The 25,148-nt window shown below is 43.2% G+C and overlaps 2 protein-coding genes across 6 annotated transcripts in view; both read right to left on the reverse strand.

Moving 5' to 3' along the window:
- fgd (faciogenital dysplasia) overlaps nt 1-3,823 on the reverse strand; it is an 83,577-nt gene extending 79,754 nt beyond the window's left edge. For all 3 annotated transcript variants that reach the window (XM_083770148.1, XM_083770147.1, XM_083770149.1), the window contains exon 1: nt 3,481-3,823. In XM_083770148.1, the coding sequence (XP_083626274.1) occupies nt 3,481-3,502 (22 nt within the window). In that variant the 5' untranslated portion in view covers nt 3,503-3,823. The remainder of the gene's footprint in view (nt 1-3,480) is intronic.
- A 9,548-nt stretch (nt 3,824-13,371) lies between these two features.
- LOC310861663 (protein bicaudal D homolog 2-like) overlaps nt 13,372-25,148 on the reverse strand; it is a 73,299-nt gene continuing 61,522 nt past the window's right edge. Inside the window, exons 11-12 of one of the 3 annotated variants that reach the window (XM_083769214.1) lie at nt 19,494-19,716; nt 13,372-15,654 (exon numbers count right to left, since the gene is read on the reverse strand). In XM_083769214.1, coding sequence (XP_083625340.1) covers nt 15,652-15,654; nt 19,494-19,716 — 226 coding nt within the window. In that variant the 3' untranslated portion in view covers nt 13,372-15,651. Of the gene's footprint in view, nt 19,717-25,148 lie in introns of all 3 variants that reach the window. The other 2 variants (XM_083769213.1, XM_083769212.1) reach the window with 2 other exon arrangements.

Genomic DNA, 25,148 nt, shown 5'->3' on the forward strand with positions numbered 1-25,148 from the left:
GACTCCAGAAAGAAACAATGCATTTAATTTTTTCATCTAACAGCTGTTTTCTGATCTGCACTGAGCACCACACCAGCTGAGAGAGAGAGAGAGAGAGAGAGAGAGAGAGAGAGACAGAGAGACAGAGAGAGAGAGAAGGGGGGGATTGATCTGGGACCGTCTGGAACTGTGTGGGAGAGGGGGAGAATGGAAAGATGGAAAAAAGAGTAAGGTCTTGGGAATGAGAGAGATGTGTGATGTGTGTGTGTGTGTGTGTGTGTGTGTGTGTGTGTGTGTGTGTGTGTGTGTGTGTGTGTGTGTGTGTGTGTGTGTGTGTGTGTGTGTGTGTGTGTGTGTGTGTGTGTGTGTGTGTGTGTGTGTGTGTGTGTGTGTGTGTGTGTGTGTGTGTGTGTGTGTGTGTGTGTGTGTGTGTGAGATATAAGGCTACCGGACTGCCGGAAATACGAAAGTCAGCCGAGAAGATGGCAGATCGATTTGTCCCCTGAGTCTCACAACAAACACAGTGTCTCACTGCACACAGCTCACCTCTACTGCAACCTCTGAGATCTCCCCATCAACACACACACACACACACACTTTAATATACTTTTAATATACGTTGTCATTTTAGCACAATAAAATGCCATTTTTACTGGGGGTTTTTGTTTTATTTTGGGGGGTTTTCAATCCTCAAGCCTAAAGCCTGAGTCGAATGGCGCTGCGCCACGTTATGTTATGAACTTGTAGATCAGCTATAATAAGTTACAGCCGCACTGAACTATGAATCAAGCCTACCTCTCTAAAAAAACTTTTTAAACGTTTTTCTTGTGGGTGGACCATGGAAATGTTTCTCACACTGTAATAATTCTCAAATTCTACTAGGCCTATATACTTGTAGGCCCTCACAAGTATACTGTATAGTGTACATATACTCACTCCCCAACTCTCTCTCACAGAGAGAGAGAGAGAGAGAGAGAGAGAGAGAGAGATAGACTCCCTCTCTTTCTCTTGCCCTCCTCCTCCTCCCTCATTCGTCATGTAAAGCCTGTCAGTGCTGCTTTATCTCACTGGTCTAAAGCATAGACTGTAGTTTTACACTGTTTGGGGTTCTCACAGTAACTCACAGAGCTGCCGTCGGGTCTGGGTGGAGTCGGGTCGGGGTGTGATCTGCGTTCGGGCCAAATGCCCACAATCTGTCATGTGCAAAACGTCCATGAGGGACGGACCACCGTCCGCCACCCATGCAACACATGCAGTAATAACAACACCACCGATGGAAGAAGTATACTCACATTATTTTACTTACTGTAAGTATCAATACCACAATGTGGGGGAAAAGTACTACTCACGTTACAAGTAAACATTCAGTATTCAAAATGTACTTGTAATGTAATGTAAATAAAAAAAATAAAAAGAATATTGTTTTCAAAATGTATCTTTTGAAAATGGCAGAGCCACATGCTCAGTGCTCACTTGTAGTTGCTTGTAGTGTTGTGGAGAGCGTGTAGTTTGGCTATTCTCAAATAGCTCAGAAGTATACAGAATTTAGGGCTGGTTATTGGATGTTTTGTAATAATAATCCAAATCTGCAACGTAACTAGTAGTAACTATTGTTATCAAATAACTGTGGTGCAGTAAAAGCACGATATTTGCCAGATGAGATGTGATGGAGTATTAGTGAAAGTATTAAAAATGGGGAACACTCCAGTAAAGTAAAAAATAAAAATACCGCAAAATTCTACTTAACACGTATGATGCTAAAGATCTGTATACACAGTCTCGGCCTCGGACGTGTATACGTAGTCTTTAGCTCGTTTTTAATTATATAAAACGGGATCACTGCAATCCATTTTTTGACAGCTCCCGTTGCTAGGAACGCCTGGCACAGAGCTCCTGGACATGTTTTGTGCATGCACGCAGCCGTCCACTTCCTTGTTTACGGGCCGACAAATGTTGCGATTATCTCTAAATCTACGGCGCTCTCCATGGTTTTGATCAGAACGGCGATGTTCTATACAGTCCTAATTTCTGACTTAACCAAGCATCTCGTTTGGAATATTAACGCTTCTAAAGAGAGATCAGACTTGACAGCGCAAGGTAGCAATGGAACATTATACCTCCCGGTTTTGGGGGGGGAATGGAAGGCGGGGCTTTTCAGAGTAAAATCTGCCCATCTGCTTGGCACTCTAGTGCCTTTATTCTGAAGAACTCTGGCAGCATCATAATGTTAAGTACAGATACATGAGTACATCTCTACAGTACACTTCTGGACGCGACCCACAGTGAATTCTTTCTTTTGACTGGAAGAGGAAAAAGAAAAGGAAAGGAAACAATATAAAAGGAAAAAAGAAAAACTGCTGTACAGTTGTTATCACAGAGCATAAGCATAACAACGTAACAAACGCTGAAATTGCTCTTATAGTGGGAAATGTGCCAGCATGTGCCAGCCACGGGCACGTGCACATGGGTGCACGTATATGCTGCCACTTAGATGCCCATGTGTGCGAGCGCATGCACGCACGCAGTGCCACGCACGCACACGCGCACACCGAGTTGATTGCTTATTCCACACAAGCAATCATCCTGTTTCCCCTACTGACCGCCCAGACACATACACAAACGCATGCGCGTGCACACACACATACAGTAGTAAGAGTACACCCAAAGATATAGTAATACACACACAGCCAAGACAGACTCACAGACAAACACATACACATACACGCACGCTGGCGCGCACACACACAGACACACACAGACACATTTTCTGATTTCTAATGACATCTCAAACCTGTCCTCATGAGTGCATCACAGTCACACTCTCTCTCTCTCTCTCTCTCTCTCTCTCTACTAAAATCATGTTCTGAAGAATGATTCCACTACCCTACTCATCTTTCATCATCATCATCAGATTGATCAGATACCAACAGTCCAACACCACCCTCATCAGCAGCTGCATGTGTACACCCTCTACTCTACAGACTGCAGAGTCCAGAGTAGACCGTCTAATGACTGATTGACTGTATTAGTCAATCACTGAAGTCAACAGCACCAATAAACACTAAACACACAAAGTTGATAAGCTGAGAGGGGGGGGCTGCATGGTGACGTCAGAGAGGATATGATACAGCGTTGCTCCTATTCTAGTCCTGTCAGCGCAACTTCATGTTGGTAAATAAATAGGTGGGTGAACGCCGCGCACACACACACTCTCTCACACACACACACACACACAAACACACACACACACACACACACAGAGAGAACAGCTCCTGAAGATACGGACGGGCCTTTCTGCTGCCCCGCTGACAGCTGGCAAAAGTATTTGGGAATTCTGGAAGACTGCGCTGCACACACACACACACACACACACACACACACACACGCAGTCTCCTACTCTCCTCTAAAAGAAGAAGTATAAACAACACTCACGAATATGAAAAAATACGACAGACAATGCCACAGACGGGAGTGTGGCTTATCGAAGTTATATGCACTTACCAGTGGCTGAAAGCCCCTGCATCTTGCACAAACTTTTATGTTTTCTTGTGTTTTGCTCTGCTGAAGCTGAGCCCGGTCCGTCCGTCCTTTTCCGCTGAGATTGGAAACGGTTCCCCTGTTCCTCCTCCCCGGCAAAACGGTGTCAAAAGTCGGGAGAGCCTCGACTTCTTTTTGCGTTGGTTTCACAAAATCTTCGCCGGCGAACGATCATGGACTATCGGTGGTTCTTCTGTGGACACGCGAGGATTTATCCGGGCCATTTTCTGCAGATTCATACATTGATAGAGACTCAGTGATCCTTGGACTCCCGACTCCCTTTCTCCTCCCTCTCTCTCTCTCTCGCTCTCTCTCTCTCCAGAAACACAACTCTCTTCTCTCTCTCTCTCTCTCTCTCTCTCTGTGATGCGCGCTCCCGTGTGCCAGCCGCGCGCGCTCCCTGTCCCATTCATTGAGCCTGGGTCCACTGGGATGGAATAACCAAATTAATGGTCCAGTTCAAAGGAGTTTGGCATCAATGGCATGGCAATAATGTGGCTTTAATATTTGTTCCCTTTCATCCTTGTTTATCTGTTTATTCACAGATAAAGCCAGCCGTTCCAAATGTGTATTTTTGAAACTCACATGATTCATTCATCATTTATTTAATCTCCAGGCCATATGGATATTAATTTGGCAGAAGTGCATGGGAAGGGTTGTTGTCCCATGACATCATCAGTGATGGAAGAAGCTTACTCGGATGTGTAAATAAACGTAGCAATTCCACAATGTAGACAAACTGTTGATGAATTGAGTACAATAGACCACAATGAATACACAAGCCCCAATGAATAATAATTAATTCAATTATTCAAGCACTCACTCACTCACTAATCAATCAATCAAACAAACAAACAAACTGTCTGTTTCTGTTACAAGTAAAAGTCCTGTAACATTTTTACTTGAGTCAAAATACAAAAGTAGGCTATTGGCGTGAAAATATACTTAATTGTAGTAGCCTACTAAAAGTAAAACTACTCCTATGCCAAATGTAATAGTTCTCAAGTTCTTTCAAAGGTTTTCAAAATGTGTCAAAATCTTTTGAAAATTGCAAGTTCACAACGCTCACACAACGTTCACAACGCTCTGCAGTTGCAATCTGTTGCAACGCTCAGTTGCAACTGATTGCGATTGCAACTGATTGCAACGCTCAGTTGCAATCTGTCTGCAATCTGTTGTCTGCTTGTAGATATTTGCACAAAGTATACAAAACAAGCTAGGTTTAATTTGTTAATGTGGGCCTATATTATATTAATAAATGTAGACACTATATTATAACTAAAAAGTCTCAAAAGTCAAAATCGTACTGAAGTACAGTACAGTACACCATTTGAGTAAATGTACTTTATAGTTACTTTACTTGATCTTTCTCTGATCATTTCATCATATTGGCCTATTGGCAGCCGTGCATGGGAAGGCCTGTTGCCCCATGAAATGATGAAAGTGATTAGACCTTTCTACAGATAGGCAGCTCTTTACTCTTCTTGGCGTTTTGTGATGGGGGGGGGGGGGGGGGGGGGTTCCTGGAACACAAATACCAACTGGCATTTCTATGTCAGTGCTCCCATGCCCTCTCTTCTCTTCTCTCTCGCTCCTGTTCCATTGACTGCAGTTTATTCCTCTGGAATTTCCAGCCCAGTTAACAATTGCTGTCAGCTGTCAGTGCAGTAGTAGAACAAGGACTTGACAGCTTGACTTTCCAGATCAACTGCAGGTAGGCCTATAAGAGGGTGCAATTATTTTATGCAAGCTTAATTGACCTGAGATAAGATTCTAAAAATGTCTTCTACATCCTGACAGTTTTCTGAAAAAGCTATGTTTCTATGTCAGTCGTTCTTCGATTTTTCAAAAATAGCAGATCTACAAGCTCATAGCGCACCGAGTGGCGCACTACGAGCTTGTAGATCTGCTATTTTTCAATAGCTAAAGCATAACATAATGCTAACACCAAAAGGGGTTCCCGCCCAAAATGGGTTAGGACCACGTCACCCATCTTATATCCTTTCCTCACTAATGCTCATTATAATACCATTTTTGTCTACTCTGTCTGTATCACAGAGGTGGGCTGTGGACAGTTGAGAAACCCGCCTACCACCATGCAGTGACTGGGAGCCCAAGCTAACAGAAACTGCCCACAGCCCTCCTGCGTGAGTTGGTACCATGTGAGGAGGACCGATTATGAAGATATGGTTGAAAATGGGTGAAGTACTATTTGCATATAAGTGGGTCAAAAATGACCCGGTTGATTTGTTTCCATGATATATTTTGTAATGAAAGGTTTTTAATATAGTTTCATATTCCAGATATTCCTCAAATAGATTGTTTTTTATAACAGTTGTAATTATAATTGAAAAGGCATACATTTAAGAGAATAAGAGTAAAATATAGTGGAACATATCAATAAAGTTAAAATGTACAAGGCAGCTTTCTTTCTTGTTCCCATTTTGCTAATTTCTCTGAACGTCAGATGGTTAGAGGTTCAAGGAAATATGATATTGTTTAATGTTAGCACTGCAGAATAGAATAGAATAGACATAGAATAGAGATACTTCATCGACCCCCAAGGGAAATTAAAAAACCACAGCTGCTTTCATCAGCAAAGTAGTCATTGTCTTCTGTAAAGTTGTGACATGGCCTGTTTGATGTAGTAGACTAGGGCTGTATATCTCCCCTTGTCCTGTCAGAGTCCTGTGTAAAATATAGGCTTCTTCATGTGGTCAGTTCAAACCACCTGGTATGACTACCCCCCCCCCCCTCTCCCCCCTACTCTCCCCACAAAGAAGAGCCCTATTTTCGTTAGTTCGTAAACCCCTTATCCCTAAACTACGTTGCCTTTTGTACTATTTTGAATATTAGTTTGCTTACAATGTTTTTCAAAATAGTAAATAGTAAAAAAAAAAGAAAGACAAAGAAGTTTAGGGATAAGGTGCTACTGTACTCTGTTTAGAGCTAAACAGCATTCCATTTTGCTCTGGTTTTGGGTAGATCATTTCCAGTGTGTAAGCTAGCTCTCTCTCTCTCTTCAACTCAAAGGGCTTCATTAGGAAGTGTGAATTCTGTGAAATAATACAATCAAAATGCATGTAGGCTACAATGAAGAGGAATCGTGTAAACAGCTGTGTCACATTGCAACTTTGAAAAACTATAGCTTATATGAAACCACAAATATGTGCATTCTGTTTAGAAATAGACAAGGATAGCTTATTATATAAGTAGCAGCAAACAAGTATAGCAGCACATTTTCAAGGTTAATGCAGACATTGTAGGCTATAATACATTTGGAGACAATTATCAGCAATTTATCAAATGTATCTCTCTCTGTGTGTGTGTGTGTGTGTGTGTGTGTGTGTGTGTGTGTGTGTGTGTGTGTGTGTGTGTGTGTGTGTGTGTGTGTGTGTGTGTGTGTGTGTGTGTGTGTGTGTCTTTCCCTCTCTCCTATCCACCATGTCTCTCCCTTGTTGAAACCAGCGTCGACTGGGCTAGTGGGCTACGCACCATTAACCCCCTTTGTGACATGCCAGTGTAGCTGCACGCTTCTCCTCTGCCTCAAATCAACACAGACAACAGTGGGGTCTGTCACTCTGTAATGATACACCCCCCCAAACCCCCCCACCCCCACACACACCACCATCTGGCAGCCTGCCAGCCACTGCACCACTCTATTCACACCACCCTGTAATAGACCACTGTCACTGTAGCATTATATGCAAGCCCCCAGGCACTGGCAGTGGTGGAAAGTAACTAAGTACATTTACTCAAGTACTATGCTTAAGTCCTATTTTGATTATTATTATTTTTTACTTTACTTGAATGTTTTTCAATTGTTTATATCAGAGTAAATATCATTTCACTTTTTGTTTTAACTTTAAATATATTCTGAAGACAACACCTTTGCACTTTGTAAAAACAGGGTATTTATACGTTTACTAACTTTACTTGAGTAAAACATTTTGAGTAGCCTACTTCCTCCTCCACCACTGCCTCCAGGACATTCCCACAGTTGTAATAGTTTATTTACCCTAATCTATAATCAGCCTAAAGATGCCATTCTCCCCAAACACTATAACTATAACCACTATAACCATTATCTTTGTTATAGTGGTGGAATGGACTTTGTCATCACCGCCAGTTAGAAAGAGTGGTTCCCGAACGTTTCAGGTCGAGACTCAAAAGAGAGCCCGAGACCCAAACTAGTGAAAATAGTAGATCTGCAAGCGCACAACGCATTGTTTCGCGCCACATTGTCAGCTTGTAGATTGGATAATTTCACTACTTCTTAATTATTTTCGTTTTTTATATATGGAATTTATTTTTTGTTTGTTTAATATTTTTTTATACTTTTTCTATTAAAAAACTTTTGAAATATAGGCCTATTTTTTTTTAAATGTAGGAGAAAAGAACGTAGAGAATGGCCCTTTAATCACACATTTTCCCCTTTCCATCTGAGAGACCCAGCAGCAGGTAGTTGAAGGAGTGTAGAAAACCTTCTCTCCTCACTGGCCTTTGATTTCCAGTCTTGCAGTGCAGCGAGAATGATTTCTGAACGTGTCAGTGCACATGCTGAAAGGCCTCTGGAAGTTGTTGCTGTGGATGATTGTAAATAGGCCAGGACACACGCTGTCTGTCTGTCTGTCTGTCTGTCTGTCTGTCTGTCTGTCTGTCTGTCTATCTGTCTGTCTGTCTGTCTGTCTGTCTGTCTGTCTGTCTGTCTGTCTGTCTGTCTGTCTGGTCTGTTTGGTCTGTCTGGTCTGTCTTGTCTGTCTGTCTGTGATAGGTTTGAGATAGGTTGTAGTTGTAGGACTAATGACTGGTCTAACCAATGACTAGTCTAAACCAAAAACTGTCTAAACTACCACATCCCCGGTCCTGGAATACACGCATGCATGCATGCACGCACGCACTCACGCACACACAATGTTTTGCTTTTGATAAACAGTTTTTTTAAACTCATTTTGGATGATATTGTTTAATGGGTTATGGGTATTGTGTCTCTGATGTCTTATTCAGTGGGCATGTTTTTAGAAGGTGTAACTCAGTTTCCACCACCAGTAATCACACACCAGCAAAACACTAATCAGTGTCTGTCACATACAATCAGCGTCTGTCACATGCAATCAGTGCTTGTCACATGCAAATTACGAGGTGACACTGGCTGTCATTCCCTTTCATGTTAACTGACACAGACACCAGCGATAGTGTGGAGAGAGATACATCTTGCCTGTTCCAACCTAGAATTACAATGCGTCCTGGATGATCTGCCTCTGAATAAAGGTGTGAACTACGTCTGAACACACTCAAGGAGCCTTGACATTCAAGGTTGGGGCACTTTCAGTGCAGTATGAGACGTAGGCTATTGTTTTTGTCCACATCTGGGTCGCACAGCTGGCTCAGGAGGTAGAGAAGAGTCATGGAATTGTGGATGAATTATCCAATCAAATAGGCAAGAGGAGTCGGAGACAATATTCAAGGCGGTGGACGGTTATGCTTTAATATAGATGATATAATGGTGAGAAAGAAGTAGGCTATGTGACAACGCCAACAGTGGTAGCCCAAGGTAGTTCTGCCAACAAACAAGGATCAGATCATCATAGTTATAATCTAGCTGAAGGAAGGACAAGCTGATCAAATCACAACAAGCCAGGCTGTACCAAAACGATAGCTATCAGACCAAGCGGAGACATCTTGACTCCTAGCTACAAAATATCATGTCATATCATACGGCAGAAAGATAAACAATATAGGGTACGACAAGTACATGTTGCGTTAAATCATGGCTCAGATTTCACCCGCTAACACCAAAAGTGTCAGCAGGTTTCTAACACAATGCAAGGGCTATACACCAACTCTCTTTGCTGTAGGCCTACAAGCTCACAGCGCATCACAATCTTGTGAGCTATTTTCATCAAAATAATGTCAAATTCATCAAATATTTTCACAACATTTTTCACCTATGACATGCCCTGGCCTGAACGGTGGTGAGGGCCCACCTAGGCTGCCATGGCTCGTGACAGACAGACAGATTCAAACTCAGGCATGTGGAATGTTGTTGTATGTGTATCATGATGAAGAGTTCATCAACATAAAGTGCAACTATACCCATAACCACTGAAGTATTATTCATTTTTTATCCATATGATTATAATATAATCATATGGATAAATAATACTATACAAAATGCATTAACTTAATGTTGAGTTGTGTAGATCATATTATGATCTACACAACTCAACATTAAGTTGATGCATTTTGTGCTTTCACAAAATAGCTAAATTGAGGGTTCGCTGCTATTTCTATCCCTAGGCTGATTTGTTTCCAGTGTGCCCCTGGTGGAATGTTTATGTAGCATGAGGTACGTAGGGTTCATAAACGTTCCCTTAGGGCCCAGGTTTCAGGGCGTCCCCAGCTAAATGAATGATAGTTAGATCTGTAACTCTCTGAGTTATGGAGGTCTGTGGCCTAATCATCAGCTGACCTCCCAGTTTGATATGCATACCAAAATGGGAAGTCCCTGAAATGAAAAGGTTTGAGAACGATAGCCTTTACGTACACCGGTCCAGGAAGAATATACATGAAAGACTGTGTGTTTGAAGAAGATACACATGAAAGACTGTGTGTTTGAAGTAGATACAGTGTATATATGTACATTATGTGTGGAGCCCGACATCATCATGTTGTTTCCCTCTCCATGCAGAGCAGACCACCTGATGTCCTTCCAGGACTGCTCCTTCAGGCTACACGCGGAGATACAGTACAGTACAGGTCATCACATGATGCATCACATGACGGAAACACATGAAGGAGACTCTTTGTAGGAGTCATTCTGATTCAGTGTCACTGAAATAAACACACACACACACACACACACACACACACACACACACACACACACACACACACACACACACACACACACACACACACACACACACACACACACACACACACACACACACACACACACACACACACACACACACACACACACACTCATGCACATCCAGAAAGACATTTGGACAGTCAGTCAGGCAGTCAGGCAGTTAGGCAGGCAGGCAGACTGCAAACTCAGAAGAATCACAGAAATATCACTTACACACATGCACGCATGTATGCACACACACACACACACACACACACACACACACACACACACACACACACACACACACACACACACACACACACACACACACACACACACACACACACACACACACACACGCGCGCGCACACGCACACACACATGCACACACTACGCAGGCCTGAGGTCAGTGTTAGTCCTTGAACTGAATTAAAGCTGTTACTTGGCATCGGCCAGCGGCTGCTTGCCATTTCTTCTAACAATGATACACCTATATGTAGGCTACAGGTATATCTTACTGTATACTCAATAGCCATATCAAGAATATCTGGAATATCTGACCTGCTTATATAAACAGATATTTCACTCAAATCCCATCAGTAATATTAGGATATATCTGACCCTAACCTCAAATGATCGGAGCTTGTACGAAAAATAATTTCACCCATTTCACACCTGTAATCCTGTAATGTGTGTCAATAAAGTTCAAGTCTAAACAAGGACAATCTTTCAAGTTTGTATCTTCCTAATACCAGGGATATAGTGCCACCAAGTGGTGAGTGGTCAGCAATGGGACGTGGTTAGAACAAAAGCTGAGGATAATCATTGCACACTGTCTGTCACAATAGGTGTAATCAATCACAGCACCTGACTGTAGATTTGGGGAGGAATTACAGTAGGTCATGGCATGGCTCCCAGTGACCTACATGCTGTGTGCCAGCAGGCCAGGCCGGCCAGGCTGTTGCAGGACAGGATACACGAGACGTGAGGGGAGTCCAACAAAGACTCCTCTGTTGTTGTTACTACTATGATGTCATGGACCGCCGATGATGAATTGACCCCTTCCCTCTGTTCCACCAAAATATGCACAGCCTATCAAATTCAATCGTATGGCCACATGGCAAACGGTAGAACAGTCTGTAGTAGTGTTGTGGACAAGCTTATGTGTCAAAGTGTCCCTGAGCAAGACACTTAAGCGCTAAGCGCTCGCTGGGCACAGTGCCCACTGCTCCTAAGTGCTAAGCGCTCGCCGGGCACATGCAGTTCCCACTGCTCCTAAATATCTAGGATGGACATATTGCATTTTTTGTGCAAAAGTACAGTGACAAAAAGAAAGAAAATACTCCAAAGAAGTGGAGTTCATATTCATTATTATGCCCACGCATGTGGTTCTCAAAGTGGGGTCTTTGGTGGGGTTCCAGGAGATCCCCAGCAAAATATTGCATAAATTTAACATTAACACAAATCTCCTTCACTGTGACTGGTGGACAGACTGGACACATGCGCTGCATGGCCTCAGATGGATTGTGAGTGTGACCGATCAATTTGCGAGTCCTGTGCCAGAGTGGCACAGTATTCTATCACGACTAAGAAACACATCAACGACGGACTGTGACAACTTCTGAAGAAAGACCCCATTAAAACTATTCCAGCTCGTCAGCATGTGTTCTGCTAGTTTGAATAGCTCCAACAGGAAGCCATGGAGGTCCACTCCAAAACGGAGGAGAGCTCCCGCGCTCTGGCAGGAAGCACCGGGTGTATGAAAGGTCAGAAGCCAATTGGCTCGCCTCTGTATATGTGGGCGTGTCTTTAATTTGCTGCCGAGAGAGAGAGAGAGAGAGAGCAGCACAGCAGCCATTAAAACTCTTCCTACTTCCGGGCTTCTTCCGACTTCCTTCACAGGTGTTACAGATGATAAATTAAGGCTCTGTTCCATTTAGTGTACAGCGATTCTCAAACTTTTTTTATTTCAAGGACTCCCATAACTGAGAGTGTACTAATGGACCAGTGTACATTTGTACACTCTCAGAGTTATACACACCCATACAGGGCCATTTGGAACCCACTCAAGGTTACTTTGAGACAAACTGGTGTAGCAGAGGTTTCCAGCGAGCCAACATGCACAGTAGCAGCACCCTGACCTTAAATTCCAAGCTAGATGGCAGAGAAAAGACTGAGGGAGAAGTTGGTTTCATTGTCTGAAATGTGATCTATCCTGCGGATTTTCAGACAGCTGGGAAGTTCCCCTTGACTCCCCCTCCTCCTCCTTGACTCCCCCCCTCCTACTCGACTCCCCCATGCAGGCCAGAGCAGAGCTTCCAGCTGGGAACACTCTCGAGGAGAGAGAGCAGCATCTGACTGCATACTTAGCGAGTTAACCCTTCACGTGCTCATGAAGATCTGCTGACCTGCTGGTATATTTATTTTCACTCTCATATCAGGAACATTGTAATATCTGTTTTGATCCTTGTTCTTTCTCAATAACCCATTAAGACCTGAGGCAGATTCTACAAATGCTTTCTAAATCAGTAGTTCTAACGTTTTCGTGCCACGGACCGCCAAATTTAGGCCTATATTTGGCCACTTGCAGACCCCCGTGTTATTCAAAATGATTCAACACTTTCAAGATTTTCCAAAAATGGTCAAAAATACAAGCTTGCAGCATGGCATGAAGCAACATTTTGGAGAACCACCGTTCTAAACCAAAATCCTAATCCTAAATCCTAATTTCTAATAGTTTCTCCTATAGCTACATTTCCTAGCCTGGGTTCCAGCCTGATTCGCTGCGTTCCGCGGATCTGAAAATGTCACTGCAGCTGCAAAAATGTCCCGGTTTTAATGGGTTTGAAATTAAAACATTAAAATGACAAAGATTGTCAAAAGTTTTACCCACTTCTTTACACCTGCAAAAACATGTGATGAGACAATAAAATGTATTCTGATTCCTGACTGCTGCAAAATAAGCTATAAATAACAACACAGATTGACATCTTGGGGACGTTAAGTCACGTTTATTGATTTTTAGCCAGTATGACTACCTTTACACAGTCGACAAACCTCCTCTCTACTGGAAAACAAACAACACTTTTATACTGTTAGGTTTCAGCAGTAATACATCAGACTAAACTCTGTTTTTGCGTTTTTTTCTTCCTTTTTTCCAACCCTTGACAAAGTTATACGTTTGTTTTTCAATTCTGTGTAAAGGTTCCCATGTGACTGAGGAACATGCATATGACATTTAGCTGTAATCAATATGCCTCTAATCATAATGCACATTATCAATAAGAATACAGTACTGCATGACAAATTCAAATAAATACCAACATACAAGTGAAGTCGTTATTATTTCATATAAAGGTATCAAACTCTCATTATGGGTCAATACTGAAACACAATATGACAATATAACGTTTGCACTGCTAATAATAACACAATGCCATCGCTTCCAGCAAACAGAAAACCCTTTTCTTTTCTTCGTTCTTTTCAATGTAAAACGTTTATTTAAAATTGCACTTTAATTTTGTAGCTTCTCATCCACATTTCAGACTTTTTTTCACCGCCTCAACAAACAAGCAACTGGCTGTAATGGCACGATTCAAGCTTGTTGATGCAAATTGTCGTTTTCTGTTTACTGAAAACATAATGCTTAAAGATGGTGTAAAAAAAAAAGATTAAAGAATAAAAAAAAACAACTGTAGATGACAACAAAGGATAAAAAAATGTGCTCTCTGCACATTATTCAACAATACTATGGATATCACATGACCTTAACCATACAAAGCTAGAGATACATAGATGTTTCCAATAGTCCAAAACATTACAGATGCTTGGAGCATTTTGTTCAAGAATAATAATAATAATAATAATAGGAGGCCAATTTTTATTTTATTTGGTTCCCAAAGTTTGATACAAAATAAAATAAGGAAAACAAAAATGAAAAAAAAAACATCAACTTCTCAATACCCCTGAATTAATTGTTGGGACCACTAACCGACAGAATTCAATGCAATTTCAGTTTTATTGAGCTAATTTCAAAAGTATCATATCAATCATGCTGAAAGGTGTCATTGTTCCCTTTGCACTTATTGCTGCTCAGTCATTTTGAACCAATAGCCCCCACCTGAAGCAAAATAAAACATAAAATGCTAGTCTAAGATTCTCCCTTGAAACAATGAAAGGCACTACTGGTCAGAAACAAAGAACTAAAACGTAAAAACAAAAAGTCCTGGCGCTCAGCGAGGAGAGCTACGTACGGACGACCCCGAACCCACTACACCTCTCTGACTTGACGCTTTGTCTTCTTACAGATTCTTGATTCTTTTCCTAAACGGCGTACCAAGATTTGGCACAATAAACAAAGAGAGAATGAAACAATTCCAATTTGGAATTTAATTGATTCACTTGCAGAGAATTCTGGAGGTCAGTGATCCCTTTTCAGTGGAACGCCCCTGGTAAGATGATAGGGAAACCCCAAACTTACCAATTTGAATCGAAGCGTTGTCAAGTTTTCTTTTGTGTTATTTTGAACTATTCCTAGGAATAATAAATACATGAAAAAAAAACCCAGAATTTGCTCACCCTGGATTTTTTTTAAAGATCATGGCAGTAGAACAAACATAATTATAATAACATAATGACATAACATATGCAACAATGGTTATTCGATGGATAAATTCTGAAGGATAAAGTCAAATAGTAGGTCTGTGGTTTCTGGTATCTTAAGGAGTAAATAGTCTCTGTAATTTCAACCCAGAGACAATTCAGACGGATGTATACAGTATTTATATTCATCATATAGCATGTAGATACTGAATAACTCACAAACCACTACTGCTTTTTCCTAGGTTAATAATGGTATGTTATAATCCTATATAATAAAAGTGCACAGGTTAAGAAAACAATAAACTAAAACAAAAGAAAAACAAGATTAAACAGCTTGTTGATTTACATTGGGAAACAACCCCATTTCCCACTCAATCATGAACTCTGTTTATGTTCATTTTACTTGTGTGAAACATTGGCTTCCGACAACAGCGCCTAAAAATAATGTTTTAATTTCTGTTCAAAGTGTCTCAACCGAGGAGGGAAAGAAGCAGGACATTTTCCAAATCAGTGTTTTCATTTGTTTTTGTGTGTGTGTGTGTGTGTGTGTGTGTGTTTGTTTTGATGTCTTCGAGTTCAAATAGGTTATGCAGTAGTGTTAACTCCTATCGGGGAACCAAATCAGCAGTGAGAATGGACCTTGATGGTTCCTCATCCGGGCAGAATTATCGTAATTACTGCAAAATGGGAAAAAAACAAATCATCAGACTTTGCATTAATTATTAATTTAGAGTGCACGCCAGCCAAAACGGTTAAGAAAACGGCAGCTCTTGTTAGTTAGAAGCAACTACAAATGTCCAAAAGGCATTAAGCTGTTTTAGGTGTCCAGTAGGCTGCCAGCAGCAGTTCTGTCATCTTGAAAGCTATTCATTTCAGCCATTCAATTCACACACACACACACACACACACACACACACACACACACACACACACACACACACACACACACACACACACACACACACACACACACACACACACACACACACACACACACACACACACACACACACACACACACACACACACACACACACACACACACACACACACACACACACACAAGAACGTGCAGCTAGGAAGCCAATGTCTCACAACAAGTACCACAAACTATCATTTCCACAACAGAGTTAAAGCCAAATCCCACAACCAGGTCAGCAGACATGGTCTTTCCCATGGTGCCATGCAGGTTAATGGAAATTAGTTTTTTTTTTTTTTACATGCAGGCTCATTAACCAATCATAAATTGGACGCAGCGGTGTGTATGAGTGTAAGAGAACTCAAAGGTGAAGTGGGACGAGCCTGCAGGCAGAGGTAGGAGGAGCTGTATCTTTTTTATTTTTCAAGTGACATGCTATGATGTCACCCGATCAACCAGACATTGATTACAAACTAGTTGGAGGGTTTAATCACAATGATATGGCGGAGTTGTAGTGTCTATCTAGTACAGCTCTGTGCTTCCACAGAGCCTATAAAACCAAGGAAAAGGGTTCAAAGAGTGAACTAATTTGAATCAATGTCCTGGTTAAATAACCAGTTGATGGAACAACAACATGTAAAATGAATTCATTTGTTTGTTCATCAAATCGCCAAGGGTTTGTCCGTCCCTCAGGAAAACCCATGGACTCATTTCTCCACAGTATCAGAGTCAGCATTTCACCAGACACACCGGACGGGGTGTCTCGCTTTCTTATCTCTCTCTGCTTAGAGACGTCGAGTAGTTTTCCTCTCTCTACTCCCAGAAGCCTTTCTCTGTCTGCGTAAACTGATAGGAACGGAATATGTTCGCTGTTGCAAAGTTAAGTGGAACTCAAAACAGATGAGTGATTGACCTCCGCAGAGGATTTTCTTGTGTTCTTTTTTTTGCATTATTCTCCATGCTGTCTGTGTGCTAATGTCTGCACACTCAAGCAGGGCTGACTACATCTCCCTCTTCGTCATTATTTCAGAGGGAGGAATACTATAGGAGGATCCTGCAAGATCATAACTTGAACACAATATTATCAAGAATATAGAACTTTACATACAAGTTATTGGAAGTCTAAAAAAAAGAAGCATAACTTGATTAATCTTGCAGGATTTCCTCACATCAACCCTGCTTTTAAGAGCATCATAAAGCTAATGTGTTTATGATCCACAAGCAGTGACATGGATTTTACTAACACGAGCCCCACATATTCTTGTATCTGCCTAACGCTAGCTTGCAATGAGATTAAAGCTATTTTGAATACTAAATATAGTACAAATAGTTTGTCCCCACACACACACCAAGCAACAAATCAGAAATGAACGACCCTCCATTTTGCAAATATCATGAAAACATACACGCGCACGAGGGTCCTTCACGTCAATGCTGAAACTCAGATGCTGCGATAACACACACGGGTTTGTGGAACACACACAAACACTCACACACGTGCGTGAGGACGTTACCTGACAAACACCCCCTCCCCACAATGCCTCATTCTAGTTAAAGGGTGAGAGGCGCCGTAGGGTGCGCTGTGGGAGCAGCAAGCTGCTGACAATCTAAGAGAGAGAGAAGGTCGCCATGACAGGCGAGTGACAACAAGGACACAGGTTAGAAACATGAGGGCGGGTTTGGTTGCGCGTCATGTCGCATACCGAAAATAGCCGATGCTGGCTATTGTTTCGGCGCACGACACAGGTGCACAACTTAAGTATAAATTAGGCATTACTGTATCACACAAACAGTGGATATAAAGGAAGAGAAGTGTTTATAGCTCAACTTCAGACACACAGGAAGGACAGGCCTTTACATTTACAGATGAGATAGATAGATAAATATATCAAGTGTTTGGGTCGACAGGCACTTTGCAGAGTGATGTCGCTCGGTTTCATTTGCAGATTCGTGATCTTCGTTATTGATTTGTGCTCATTTAGGATCTTACTCCGCTTAAAAAGGAAAATAATCTTTGATTAAAATTATATTGAATCTGTTCACAGTAATCACTTCTTTTTTTTAAAACAGAAGTAGGAACCTGAGGCACCCATGCTGAAGTGCACTTAATTTTGGGTGTGGACTCAGATCGATTTGTCTTAAACTTTCTTGCTTACGCAAATATGGCTCTGAAATGATCCACCATATGCTGTAGCGTAACAGCTCACACAGAATAGCCCTCATGTGTTCAAATAACTCCTCTCTTTGTAATGTAAAGCCCTGTAGTACATGAGCTACTGTTGCACCACACACCTGGCAACAGAGAAAAAAAAGACAACCTTTAAAAAGCTCATAAGCATTTTCCAGCTACAAAGCCATGCGATTTGACCGACCCAATCGTGTTGGTGTGCTAGTGTCACAGTATCCTGAAATTAAACACACACACACACACACACACCCCGGTGGACCCAGGTGCTCCTTTTGACCACCCACCTCCTCCTCTGACATCAAATCAACAGCAAACCTGCTTCTTGAGTTTGGAATTTTCCATTAAAAAGAGCACAGCAAATGACTGTGCTTCCCCTAGCCCACAGCAGGGGGAGTTTGCATATTTCTCCATTAGTTTCATTCATGTAAACATTTTAAGAGTGACCTGATTGGACAATAGGTTGCTGGGCAAAGAGGTCAGTCCCGGTGGGGGTCGTCCCGGGACTTTCGTCCCCGGGGGTCTCGTCCCCGGGGACACAGAAGAACAGGAAGGAGGATGGGGGCTTTTTCCAAGGAGCACCCATGCCAACGAACAATCCTAAGAGCGAGAGGACGTGACCATGACAGTAACGTCCTCTCCACAAGTCCCCCGCCCCCCTCTAAATCACACAGGGAACACACTCGAGGGGTAACAGGGGGAGGTGGTGGCTGGTGGGTCCCAACAGAACGACCACGAAAGCTGCCACCCGTTACATCATCATACGTACACCACCATGACAGCGGAAAGATTAGACACCCCATAATATCCACAACAAAACCCCCATCAAGCCACGTTGATGGACGTTCCTATAACCCCACATGCCATAGTATATGTCTACTACCCCCCCACGTGGAGCGAACACTGTACATAGACATCGCATTCCTCTAAGCGTTTACACTAGCAGGCGTGAACAGCCATATGAAGGTTAGACACACGTGCCCTTAGAGCGCTGGTTCTCAACGTCAGATCCCGGGGACCACCGGGGGGTCCAAATGGGACCGTTTGCGGGTCCTTAACTCTGATAACGTACGCTGTCAGAGTTAAAGGAACACCGTGGCCCTAATGCATATCACACCTTTTTAATATCCTCGTTAATTAAAAGGTTGAGAATCACTGCCCTAGAGGAGCTCAGCGAAGGCTGGGCTATGAAGCGAGCGAGTGGGGCTCTTGAACACTAAGGCTAGGGGAGGCGCGGACCACCCCTCCCCTCTCTGTACACAGCAGTCCCAAGCGGATGTCCCTCCGCTTTAGTCGCAGTAGATCTTGTACTTCTCGCTGCAGAACACCATGGGACCTCCCATGATGCCGCTGGGCAAGGCGCTGTTGAGCTCCGGGCGGCCCAGGCCGGCGCAGGTGAGGCTCTGACTTACGTGGGGGTTGTTGGTGCCCCCGGATTTGAGGGCCTTGCCACTGCGGGCCTTGCCGCCGCGGCGGACCTGCTCGTGGTCGAACTCCAGGTCCTCTAGGCGCTGGGTGAGGGCCAGCTTCTGCTGGATGGCCATGCGCAGCAGAGAGTTCAGGGTCTTCTTCTCGTCCTCGGACGCCGCCAGCTGACGCTGCATGTGGTCCAGCTGGGTGACGTACTCGTCACAACTGCAATGTATAGAAAGACAGAGACTTTAGAATGCTAATACGTTGCACTTGCATGCTGCTTTTATGATGTACGGTATCAGTGCAACACATTCATTATCCTGTACATACTCCCTCACACCTTTCTCATGCCTTTCTTGTATTTATTGTTATTAACTTTTGACCAACATCTGACCTATTTTCCTTACTCTTATTTCTATTTCTATTCTTTTTCCACTTTCCTGAAAACGACACAAACTTTGGACCTTTGGAAAAAACACTCCCCCACTTGTCTACACCTGTAAACCTGTGATGTGATCATGTGACAATGAAGCTCCTTCTTTTTCTTATAGAGCATGTGGTTTCCATACAGGCCCAGCAGGGGGCAGTGTCAGCCACAACGTTTTCAAGACCCACATGCTAACAGGATGGGATGGTGTGAGTCTGCATTAAGAGCATGACTCTGAAACACAACCATATTTCCACCGAAATTCTCTGAAAAGGAAAAAAACATTTGAGACAGAGAGATGACCAACGTGTCTGTGCTGAAATAAACCATTTTAGACAGCGAGATGACCAACGTGTCTGTGCTGAAATAAACCATTTGAGAAGTGAGATGACCAATGTGTCTGTGCTGAAATAAACCATTTGAGAAGTGAGATGACCAATGTGTCTGTGCTGACATAAACCATTTGAGAAGTGAGATGACCAATGTGTCTGTGCTGACATAAACCATTTGAGAAGTGAGATGACCAATGTGTCTGTGCTGAAATAAACCATTTGAGACAGTGAGATGACCAATGTGTCTGTGCTGACATAAACCATTTGAGACAGTGAGATGACCAATGTGTCTGTGCTGACATAAACCATTTGAGACAGCGAGATGACCAATGTGTCTGTGCTGAAATAAACCATTTGAGACAGCGAGATGACCAATGTGTCTGTGCTGAAATAAACCATTTGAGACAGTGAGATGACCGATGTGTCTGTGCTGAAATAAACCATTTGAGACAGAGAGATGACCAATGTGTCTGTGCTGAAATAAACCATTTGAGACAGAGAGATGACCAATGTGTCTGTGCTGACATAAACCATTTGAGACAGCGAGATGACCAATGTGTCTGTGCTGAAATAAACCATTTGAGACAGCGAGATGACCAATGTGTCTGTGCTGACATAAACCATTTGAGACAGTGAGATGACCAATGTGTCTGTGCTGAAATAAACCATTTGAGACAGAGAGATGACCAATGTGTCTGTGCTGAAATAAACCATTTGAGAAGTGAGATGACCAATGTGTCTGTGCTGACATAAACCATTTGAGACAGCGAGATGACCAATGTGTCTGTGCTGACATAAACCATTTGAGACAGAGAGATGACCAATGTGTCTGTGCTGACATAAACCATTTGAGACAGTGAGATGACCAACGTGTCTGTGCTGAAATAAACCATTTGAGAAGTGAGATGACCAATGTGTCTGTGCTGACATAAACCATTTGAGAAGTGAGATGACCAATGTGTCTGTGCTGACATAAACCATTTGAGACAGTGAGATGACCAATGTGTCTGTGCTGACATAAACCATTTGAGAAGTGAGATGACCAATGTGTCTGTGCTGACATAAACCATTTGAGAAGTGAGATGACCAATGTGTCTGTGCTGAAATAAACCATTTGAGACAGTGAGATGACCAATGTGTCTGTGCTGAAATAAACCATTTGAGACAGAGAGATGACCAATGTGTCTGTGCTGACATAAACCATTTGAGACAGTGAGATGACCAATGTGTCTGTGCTGAAATAAACCATTTGAGACAGAGAGATGACCAATGTGTCTGTGCTGAAATAAACCATTTGAGAAGTGAGATGACCAATGTGTCTGTGCTGAAATAAACCATTTGAGACAGTGAGATGACCAATGTGTCTGTGCTGACATAAACCATTTGAGACAGTGAGATGACCAATGTGTCTGTGCTGAAATAAACCATTTGAGAAGTGAGATGACCAACGTGTCTGTGCTGACATAAATGTTTCCATAGTGACCTTTCTCTTAATTCTATGGCCACCAGGTGGAGCCATAGAGCCGACCGGCAAAAGGCCCGATAGGAGTTCCCAGCTCCTGCATCATTAATGATTATATGATGATGTCATCAGACAATTCACTCCTACTGTCTCTATCAGACCATCCACTGGTTCCCCTCAGATGAAATGGTGTCTCACAGGAGTGTATTGCAACATTTTAATTTCAAGGAGATTGATATGTACTGAGTCTGGCTTCTTTTGAGCAGGGCCTGGCTGTAAACAAGTTCTTGAGCTTAGTCCAGTTACCCTGGGTAAACATGGTAACTTTGCTTTTTGCCTTTTATTGATAGATTACAGTAGTTTGAAAGGAAATGGGGAGAGAGGTGGGGGGTGACACTCAGCAAAGGTCATCGGGATCGGGACTCAAACCTGAGACGCACACTCCAACCTAGGCGCCCAGACGGCTACGCCAGTCGCCCGGGCCCAGATTGGTTATTTTCAAATTAAATGAGTTTGCACAACTCTATATTCCTATCTACAGAGCAACTGTTCTGTTGTAAATCCAGCACAGAGCTCGGCTTCCCCTCTCTCACAAGACTAGACTAGCAGCAGTGACTCACTGCTAATATCCCACCTGCTCTCTGGCATTGTATCTCCATATTTCATCTTTAAAAAATGTAATTAATGCACTATTTTATACTTCTTTATATGACAATGACACGCAAAAGTAGAGGGAGTAGTGAGAGGTGTATGCTAGGCTGCAGTAAAAAACTACAGTAGCACACGCACACACACACACACACACACACACACACACACACACACACACACACACACAGGATATTAAAAAGCATTAACCCTGTGGGTCGCAAAGAAGATCCGTCCTGCGTCACCGCAGGACTTAGTCGAGGACGAGAAGGAACACAGAAAGTGAGGTGCACAAGACACCTGCACAACACAAGAGTACAGCTTCAACCTCCACACCTAGTATTCTCGAGTATATTTGGCACCCCACCCGCGCCCCTCCATCTGCCATGTCTGTGTAAAATACCACCAGCAGGCTCAGACTATCTGCAGCACTGCGGCAGAATCCACTGTCTCCCGCTGCCCTTGTGGAGAGAGTGTGCTGCGCTGTAGTGTGTATGTGTGAGTGTAAAATGCACTGGTGCATGGACAGCTGTAAAAAGAAAAGTGGGTCATGCACGTTGACATGACATTGTGACACTCTCACTTGTCATCTTGGTCCATTTCTCCATGGCCTCACGCGTTCTGTCCACTTCAGCCTTCATCCATCTTTCATTCATGTTCTCTCCCTCCTGCACCTGCAGCGTCTGCCCTGATATTCACATTTACTGAATGTATCTTCTGCAACCGGCTGCAGCCTCTCCCTATCTCAGCTGCAGCCTCTCCCTATCTCAGACAAAGCATTCATTCATATATTCTTTTTTTTGCAGTAATGAATGACACACCTCTGCAAAGAAGATCCAATTTCGCATGATGCAAGCAGAGCTAGACTGATATATATCGGCCATTATTTGACTTTTTTGATGACATCGGCATCTGCAAATATGGAGCCGATGTGTAGTTTTCAAAAATGCTCAAGAAGCCTCACGGCGCGTCACAAAACTATGCCGTTGTGAGCATGTAGATCGGCAGTTTTGTTTTACAAAATACGGGTGAAAACATTGGCAATCAGTGGGCTAGGAGTCTCAAAAATCAGGATCGGCTGATGAAAAATCGGTCTAGTTGCAAGTCGCTCTGGATAAGAGTGTCTGCTAAATATCAAAGTGTGAAAGCAGAAGATGGCTACATGTGTGAATAGTGTGAAAGGAGAAGATGGCTACATGTGTGAATAACACCTCAGCCTTCAGCTCCAACAAAGCCACTCAAGAGATTATCCGGCGAAGACATGCACATGCTACTGCTTCTTTAGTCGCACACTCTCCCTTGAGACGATAACACAGACTTCACCGGAAAACACCTTAAGCAGTAATAACAGCCAAGGCGTGGACTGACTTATAAAAACAACAATGGCTAACCCTGACAAGTCCTACAATGGACTGTTCATGCCATTCATCCATTTCAATGCCAGCACACACACACACCAGCACTGGCCCGTTCCGATTGGTCAACATGGGATCTAATGTTTTTGTTTGGGTATTGGCCATTGGCTGCTGGATCTGTTGTGTTTCTGTTGCACGTGGTTGCGCTCCATGTGAACTTCTGCCCCCCAGACCCCCACATGCACACACACATGTGCGCACACACACACACGTGCGCACACACACTCGTGCGCGCACACACACACACGTGCGCACACACACTCGTGCGCGCACACACACACACACACACACACACACACACACACTCGTGCGCACACACACACACACACACACACACACACACACACACACACACAAACACACACACACACACACACACAAAGGGATCAGTGGTGCTTCATTAAACACAGTGTTAGTCGGGGGGGACTCCCTGGGTAGGGGCAGCGCCCCCTTAAGATGGTGGGACGGCTGCTGGGAGATGCAAGGCCATGGGTTTTCCCGGGAAAAAGATGAAACCAATAAAAGAGGAATCTCCGTTCTAGTAGTGACTGAGGGCGTACAATGGAAGCCTTCTTGGCCTTCTGGTGGGGTGTAGGTTTGGGACTGGAGGGGGTGGGGTGGGGGGGTTGTGGGGGGGCAGGAGGGGGTCTTTTGTGGATGAACAGTCACTACATTGAATGCACTGATGGACAGCTAGGGGCTCAGCTTCTCTCTGGAATCACTTACAGTAACCTCAGGGGTTAGGAGATATGCTTTCACACACATACTGTATGCACGCACACACACGGCAACATAAAGAGGAGCTGCACCCAAACATGCCATCATGCATGGCACATAACTTAGCTGAAGTGAAGGCATCTATCTGAAACTCCCACACATACGTACGCACATGTACACTTTAAGTCGTGCGCATGTGCGGAGCACACACACACACACACACACACACACACACACACACACACACACACACACACACACACACGTCACAGTAGGTAGGACATCACAGAGACAGAATAGACAGAAAGAAAGGAATTAAAAATGAAAAGAGCTTATGAATGGAAGAAAGAGAAACATGCACAAAGGGTGTATGTATGTACTGTATGTATGCATGTATTGTACGAGGTGGGGGTCCTGTATGGCTGTTAATGACAATGTGTGCATGTCCAGACATGTCTGCATGCGGAGGCATGTCTGAGGAATGCTAGGGGGCAGCAGGGGTTTATGGGTAATATGATGCCACAAGAGACTGCAGCTGGAGAAACATACACACACACATGCACACACGCACAAACAAGTACACACACATTTCACTTGTCTAGCGTGTTGAAACTGTATCGGGTATTTTGGTGTTTTATTCTTTTGACAGATAC

The sequence above is a fragment of the Protomyctophum parallelum genome (genome assembly GCF_964188405.1).
Source record: "Protomyctophum parallelum genome assembly, chromosome: 7".
Lineage (NCBI taxonomy): Eukaryota > Metazoa > Chordata > Actinopteri > Myctophiformes > Myctophidae > Protomyctophum > Protomyctophum parallelum.